Genomic DNA, 8,098 nt, shown 5'->3' on the forward strand with positions numbered 1-8,098 from the left:
CAACTGATACTGTTGTCACACCAGTGCATATGGTGCCCTGTCCCCACCCAGACCCGGTTCCCCAGGGAAGCCACCTCTCAGAGCTGTGGTCCACGGCGTTCTCGTCGTCTTCGGAGACCCTGAACTCGCTGATGCGGATCCACTCTTCAGCGCGGATCCCCACTGAGTAGTAGACATAGAGCTTGCGGTTGTGCCTGAAGCTGGGGTGGAAGGCGATGCCCAGGAAGCCACGCTCATCGCCCTCCCAGGGCGAGGTGAGCACCGCCTGGCTGATGTTCAGGAAAGGCTTCTCCAGCCTGAAGCGGTTGGGCAGGTAGGCCCACACCAGCCCCACCTGCTCGGCCACAAAAAAGCGGTGGGTGCCGTCGCCGGCGTGGACCATGGCCACGGGGTTTCGCAGCCCATTGGCCACCTCCTCCAAGCACAGCTGCAGGCAGCCAGTGGCGTCGGCTACCATGTGACCCAGGTCTGAGCTGAGGTTCTTGTTGACCATCAGGTTAGGGTAGCAGTAGTCCATGTCATCCAGGGACAGGTAGTGGCAGAACTTGTCACGGTTGTCCTCCAGCGCCCAGAGCTTCTTGTCGGTTGATAAGTGGCGGAGCAGCCTCCGGCATTTCTGCCACATGGTCAGGCAGTAGTCCTGGCAGAGCCCGGGCACAGTGCGCAGGGGTGTCGACGGGTCCTCGGCATCATAGAGGTGGGCTGCATACGGCGAGCATTCCTGCAGAGACAGCAATGGTTCAGAGATGCTTTGTGGAGGTGCTTACCCGCTGCACGACCTTGGGTGGGTCCCCCATCTCTCAGAGCCTCAGTCTGCTGATCCATAAAATGGAGACAATGCCATCTGTCTGTTACCGCGATAAGTCTCAACAACAGTAACAAAACTTAGTTCTTAATGTTTGTGTTGTTCTGTTAGAACACAAAGCAATACTATTACTACTCCTATCAACAGCAGCAGCAGCTACTCGGGAGCACCTGCCATATGCCGAAAAGGGTCTGAGGCACTGTCAGCCACCCTCTCTGTGTTAACCTCCGTCCCTATATCAGCACAGCTCCCTCCTGCACTTAACTCGGGTTCCTGCCCAAGGCTCACCTCCGGTCCTCTGTGACCACCTCGTCCGTACCCTCTAGTACCTTCTGGTCTCTATCTGTTGAAAAACAGTAAAACACCAAGTGCACCCTGACCCGGCTCTGCCCATGGACAGCTCCACCGTCAGCTCCCGCCTCCCTGCGCCTCTCCAGCCTCCTGTCTGCTTTCCATCTCTTGATACTCAGGTATGGCTTGGATCTGTGCCCCCGCCCAAATCTCATGTAGAATTGTAATCCCCAGTGCCTGAGGAGGAGTCTGTGGGGAGGTGACTGGATCACAGGGGCGGGGTTATCAGGAGCGGTTTAGCACCATCTCCCCTTGGTACTGTCTGTAGAGTGAGTTCTTGTGAGATCTGGTAGTTTTAAAGCGTGTGACACCTGCCACCACTTCCATCTCTCTCTCTTGTTCCTGCTGTCGCCATGGGACATGCCTGCCTCCCCTTTGCTTTTCACCATGATTGTAAGTTTCCCGAGAACTCCCCAGAAGCAGAAGCCGCTATGCTTCCTATGTAGCCTGCAGAACTGTGAGGCAATTAAAACTCTTTTCTTTATAAATTACCCAGTCTTTTTTTTTTTTTTTTTTTTTTTTTTTTTTTCTTGTTTTTTTTTTTTTTTTTTTTTTTTTTTTTTTTTTTTTTTTTTTTTGAGACAGGGTCTCCCTCTGTCACCCAGGCTGGAATGCAGTGGCACCATCTCAGCTCACTGCAACCTCTGCCTCCTGGGCTCAAGAGATCCTCCTGCCTCAGCCTCCTGGGTAGCTGAGACTACAGATGAGGGCCACACACCTAGCTAATTTTTGTGTTTTTTTCCTAGAGATGGGGTTTTGCCATGTTGCCCAGGTCAGTCCCAAACTTCAGAGCTCAAGCCATCCTCCCGTTTCAGCCTCCCAAAATGCTGAGATTACAGACATGAGCAAATGTGCCCGGCCAGGTATTCCTTTATAGCAATGAGAGAACAGACTAATACATACTCCCAGCCATTTCACACCTCTGAGCCTCAGCACAGCCTGTTGCCTTCACAAGCATGCCCTTCCTCTGCTCTTCTCTGGCAGGTAGAGCTCTTGTTATCCTTAAATCATGGCCATGGCCATAGGAGAAGGAGTGCTAACTAATCACAGCAGCTCCTGGGGTTTTGGGCAGATTGTGGGCCAGGCACCAGGCAGTGTGCCCATGAATCTGCATTTCCTCCTCAAGGCAACCACGGGAGGGAGGCCGGTCCTTATTCCCACCGCACAGAGGTGGGAGCAGAGACAGCAGATGGAAGCCACTGTCCCAAGGTCTCATGTCACGTGGGCCAGTGGGGTTTGAGCCATGTGTGCCCAGCTCCTAGCTACCCATCCCCAAATGCCAGTTAAGTGTTCCCGGACCACAGCACCCTCCCTGTGTCCCATCCCTACCCAAAGCAGGGGCCTTGGCTCCAGGCTGTCTGTGGGCCTCCCTCTGTTAGAGCCACCAGCCTGTGGCGTGATCATCCTTTTTACCTGTGGCTGATGCTCTTCCCCACCTGTGAGTTCACCAGGCCAAGGCCACGTCTGAGTCAGCTCTGGGCCCCCAGAGACTTCAGGGGGTGTTCCTTCTGCAGTGGGGAGGCACTGACAGCGGCACCCTCCCTCCCCTCGCAGGGAGGGCCAGGCTGGGTTCCAGCAGGAGGCCTCTGGGACGTTTGGGGAGGACTGGGGACGGGGGATAGCAGGCTGCCTCCCAGGGAGTTCTCAAGTCCCAGGCCAGGGCCCACTCACTCCTGTGACACGACTGTGGATTTTCATCACACCACAGCCTGTCCTCCTGGCCCCTCTACTGCTGTGAGGCTAGGTCTCACCCAACAGGCCAAGGGCCACTTGGTGGAATGTCTTGGAGTCCTAGGTCAGTTGCTGTCCCAGGTGCAGACTGGGGTGCTATGTCTTACATGCCCCCCTCTGCCAACGAGCAGGCCAGATGGCCAGGCCTCGGGCCTCCATGTGTGCTGTCCCTCCCACGGTTCCCCCGGGAGCCACCTATGGGCCAGCCAGCAGCTGCACCTGGACCAGGGAGGGGCTGTGTGCACACGTGCCTTCTTTCATCTTTGCAAGGTAGGGTCACTGTGACTATTTTACTTTATTTGTTTATTGATTTTTTTGAGACAGGGTCTCGCTCTGTCACCCAGGCTGGAGTGCAGTGGCACAATCCTAGCTCACTGTAGCCTTGACCTCCTGGGTTCAAACGATCCTCCCCACCTCAGCCTCCAGAGTAGCCAGAACCACAGACATGCTGCACCATACCCAGCTAATTTTCCTTTTTATTTTTTGTAGAGTCAAGGTCTGCCTATATTGCCCAGGCTTGTCTTGAACTCCTGGGCTCAAGCAGTCTTCCCGCCTCAGTTCACTAAAGTTCTGGGATTATGGGCATGAGCCACTGCACCCGGCTTGACTCCTATTTTATGGATGAGGAACTGAAGCTTGAAGAAGGACACATGCCAAGAAGTAGCCAGACCAGGGCTGACACCCAAGCCTCATGATGTCTGGACTGGTGTTCTTTCCAGATTAGTCAGCAACATTTCATTCACCAAGAATTTACTGAGCAGAGATTGTGCCAGGGACCAGCTTGGTTCCAGAGACACAGTGAGGGGCAGAACAGACATCTGGAAGGCAACAAGAGCCCTCCATTCACCAAAGCCCAGTGCAGAACTACAGAGGGAGCAAAAGGTCCTCGGGGAGCCAGACCGCAGACCTCAGCACCCACGAGTCCCAGGCGCCCAGCAGGTGCTTCCGCGTGGCCTGTGTCCTCTTCCTCACACACAATGTAAATGTGTGGCCCAGACCAGGGTAGTCCAGAACTAAGGAGCAACAAGAGGATGATCCGGAGCTTGGCTTCACTGTGTTTGGGGGCAGGTGGCAGAAAGCCCATGGGAAAGGAGCTCCATGTCACAGGGTCCAGCTGCCTGGGACATTTAGTGCAGGGTGGAGAGTCCCCATCTTGCCCAGAGTTTGCCACCATATGTCACTGACACTCGTGACTTATGGCCCTGGGTCCTGAAGGTTTCTTATGTCCACCATTCGTTCTTCGAAAGACTGATCCTTTGCACACTGTGTCCTCCCACAAGATAGTCGCCCCTCACCCACTCCCTCATCTGGCAAACTGCTATTTGTGACTCAAGGCCAACTCAAAGGTCTTGTCTTGTCCTCCATGTTCCCAGGGCACTGACTGTCCCATCCCTGGCCCGTATGAATGCTCCCAATGCACTGTGCCTGTCTCACACACTACCCTCACTCCACTGAGTCTTGCAGCTTACAGGGGAGCTCTCTCCAGCAGTCCCTGCTCCATCACCAGGGCGCTCCAGTCTGTCGGCCTGGCTGGGACTTTATCATCTCTTTGCATGTCTGTCCACTCCACCGACTGTGGGACACAGTGGAGCTTCAAGGAGGGAGGCAGTGTGACAAAGCAATTAGGAGAGCCAGAGCACACAGTCCGCAAGTGACCGTGGATAAGCTCCTCGACCTCTCTGTGCCTGCGTCCTCCTCTATAGAAGGGGGAAGGAATTCCAACCTCGTAGAGCTGCTGGGAGGAATAGATGAGGAGATGTGTATGTTCATTCAGTAAATATGAGCTGTAGACATGCAACTCAACGCTTCCTCCTCCAGGAAGCCTTCCCTGGGCTATGTGGCCTTTTCCCTACACTCCTTGGGGAATCCCTGGCACCTTCCTGTGTGTGTCAGTCTCCTGAAGTGACAAAGGGGACTTTTGAGACTGAGCCTGTGACTTTCCAACGGCCTTTGGGCCCAGCAGCCAGCACAGGGCTGACTCCTAACAGGCTGAAGAAGAGCCTGCTGAATACTTGAGCGAGCAGAGCACATTTCACACAGATCTCCACCAGGAAACATGCTGTGATGACCAGCGACTTAGACAACCCCAGGCACAGGGGAGGTTAGTTCCGTGGAAGGCTCACACCAATGCACTGGGAATGCCACGTGCCAGGGCTGCCCTCTCTCCTCCAGAGGACACAGGCATCTACTGGACAAGCAACACCCCAGGAAAGAGTCTCCCATCTCCCCAGGGCAGGTGTGGAGGCCTGAGTGCCTCCACGCTGACAGAGACCTATAAATAAGCACCTCCGCCACCTCCCCACGTGGAAATCAGGAGGTGCCAATGCAGACTCCGCCTTGGCTAGCAGAGAGCACATCCTCCCTCCAGCATGCTCTAGGAGGCCCCGTCAGTGAAACCATGACCCTGTCTCAGCCGCCATCTCCAAGCTCACTCCAGACATGAGGTCACTCTCAGAGACGCCTGGGCTGAAATGTTAGTGGTCACTCCACTGCTGGTTGCTTAAGACCAGGCTGTCCTGGGAAGGTTCCCAAGAAAAGAGAGATGCCCTGCCAGGGGACAGCATCAGGACTGACCCTTCCCTTCCTCCATCCACCTGCCTACCTCACTGCCCTGCTGAGCCTGGCACATAGCAAGTGCTCAATAGACAAATGTGGCATGGATGCAGGAACCCTGCTATGTGATAGGGGTGGGGAGACCAAAGGACCTGGTCCTGAGGGGTCCCCAGGCTGGTGAGGGAACCAGACAGTTGGCCAGACCATTCCCGTGCCCTTGAGGTGCACAGCGTGGGAGTCCAGCAGAATCCACCTAAAGGCGACCAGCCCACACTTTGTTGCATTCTGGAGCTCCCCAGAGCCCCATCCTCATCCTCCCAGACCCTTCTGCTTCTCACCTAGATAAGCCCTCACATCAGCGAGTATGGTCCATGTCCCCACCTCAACCACCGCTGGGCTGTGTGACTGTTGGGCAAGTCCCTGCTTCTCTCTGGGTTTTCCTTGAATCTGGCTCTGAGCGTCACCTGGGCCCCTCCCAGGGCTGGGCAGCCAGTGAGGGCCAAGGAAACCCTTGAGAAATCCAACTGCAAACATTTACCAAGCCCCTAGCATGAGGCATTTAATCTGCATGGCAACCCAGGGGGTGGTTAAGGTTTTATTTTATTTATTTTGTATATTATATTATTATATTTTTTTTGAGACAGAGTCTTGCTCTATTGTTAGGCTGGAGTGCAGTGGCTCAATCTTGGCTCACTGCAACCTCTGCCTCCCGGAGTCAAGTGATTCTCCTACCTCAGCCTCCTGAGTAGCTGGGATTACAAGTGCTCGCCAACATGCCCAGCTAATTTTTGTAGAGATGGGGTTTTGCCATGTTGGCCGGGCTGGTCTTGAACTTCTGACCTCATATGATCTGCCCACCTCGGCCTCCCAAAGGGCTGGGGTTACAGGTGTGAGCCACCGCGCCCGGCCTCGTTTTAAAGATACTGTCACTGAGGTGGATCAGTGACCTGCCTAACCATGCAGCTGAGGAAGTGACAGAGCCAGGATCAAACTCCGACTCCAAGTCAGCCCTTTTGCCCTCCCCACACCACCTGCCCCTCCTGGCCAAAGGCTGGGACATGGCTCTGGCCCCTGGGGCCTCTCCACCCCAGGCCTCTCACTGCCCAGATGCTGGGCCAGCAATGCCTTGGGGCTGCCCATCCTGCCCCATTCCTGCATTCAGGCAGCATTTGCCTGCTTGGGTGTGGTCGTGGGCTGGGGCCTCAGACTCCCACAAGAGGAAAACAAACAGCGGTGGCCCCGCCAGGTGTGCCCAGAAGCAGGGGCTCCACCCTCAGAGGGAAGATGGGAGCCCAGGGCCTTCAACAAAGAGCTGTCACTCAGTCTTGAGAGAGCTTCTGCCAGGCCGGGGCGCCATCCCCAGGAGATGGTGGCAGAAGTGCCAAGGGCATGGGGGGGAGGGACTCTCGTGGGGGCAGTGGCCCCCAACACCCTCAACAAATCCTGGCGACATGTTGACCAAGCCCACAGCAGGGCCCCCTGCTTTCACTGCCGGGGCAACAGCACAGCGGAGCACGGACCGGGACAGAAGCCTCTCCACCCTGGTACCCCCACAAGGGCTTGGCTGCTTGGGGTGGGTCACTGGGGGGTCAACTCCAGGGGGCCGAGGCGGAGGAGCCTCCAACCTCTGAGGAGATGATGATATCATCTGTCCGCCACTCCTGCTTCAGGAGGGGAAACTGAGGCCCCAAGAAGGCCCAAGTCAGTAAACTAATGAATGGCAAAGCCCAGAGTCGTCCTGAGTTGCCGGGTCTCCCCGCCCCGTGCCAAATGACTCCCTCTTAGGGCCTAGAGTTCCCGAGTCCGCCGCCCACTCTTGGCCCTCGCCCCAGCGGGGTTCGGATCTCCGCTCCCGGGCCGGCCGCCCCGCCCCGCCCCGCCCGGTGGCCGCGCGCCCGCTCACCTGGCACAGCAGCTCCCTGGCGTAGCCGGCGCAGTCGGCCCACTCGGCGGCCAACATGCGGTTCGCCAGGGCCCAGAAGCGGCTGGTCAGCTCGGCGTCGCGTTTCTCATCGCAGCAGCCGAAGACCGAGTACCGCGAGCAGAGGGCCAGCAGCCGCTGCGGCCGGAAGGGCGGCCTGAAGTCCAGGCACTGCGGGTGCGCCGCGGCCCCGAGCACCCACAGCGCCAGCAGCGCCCCGGCCCGGGCCATCGCTGCGCCCCGCGGGGAAGAGGCGGAGGGACGGCAGCCCCGGTTCCCTCCCGGGCGCTCGCGGCGGCAGGGAAGGGGCGGGCGCTCGCCTCCCCTACACGCAGGGCCTCGAGTTCGGGACCTCCCCTTCTAGGAGGCCACCTCTGCTCAGTGACACGCGGCGAGGCTGAAGGAAGAGGGACACGGCGGCAGCCCACGGCAGGACCTCTTTTAAACGCTTTCCACATGCAATGGGAGTGGCCCGCTCTGTCGAAAGCCCCGGTGTGTTTTCCCGGTTCCGCCTGGGGCCCTGCTTCCCCCACTCCCCCCGGGCTCTATTTAGCCAGGGAGGCGCAGGGCCAGAGGCCTGGACTCCGGGCTCCGGTTCCACCACCCACTCGGCTAGGGGAGGCAACCCCTGAAGCCAGCCGTCCCCGAAAGCTCTCACGGAACAGCCTAAAAATGGGGGTGCAAGGGAAAGGACAGGGGGTGTTTCCCCAGGACTCTCAGGGAGAAGCGAAACCTGG

The 8,098-nt window shown here is 57.4% G+C and overlaps 1 protein-coding gene across 3 annotated transcripts in view; it reads right to left on the reverse strand.

Moving 5' to 3' along the window:
* Positions 1-8,098, reverse strand: part of HHIPL1 (HHIP like 1) — a 74,951-nt gene that overhangs the window by 26,330 nt on the left and 40,523 nt on the right. The window contains exons 1-2 of one of the 3 annotated variants that reach the window (XM_017528148.2): positions 7,344-7,836; positions 75-721 (exon numbers count right to left, since the gene is read on the reverse strand). In XM_017528148.2, coding sequence (XP_017383637.1) covers positions 75-721; positions 7,344-7,592 — 896 coding nt within the window. In that variant the 5' untranslated portion in view covers positions 7,593-7,836. Of the gene's footprint in view, positions 1-74; positions 722-7,343; positions 7,847-8,098 lie in introns of those variants that run through there. The other 2 variants (XM_017528147.2, XM_037738340.1) reach the window with 2 other exon arrangements.

This window comes from Cebus imitator, unplaced genomic scaffold (assembly GCF_001604975.1).
Source record: "Cebus imitator isolate Cc_AM_T3 unplaced genomic scaffold, Cebus_imitator-1.0 Scaffold52, whole genome shotgun sequence".
NCBI classification, from domain to species: Eukaryota; Metazoa; Chordata; class Mammalia; order Primates; family Cebidae; genus Cebus; species Cebus imitator.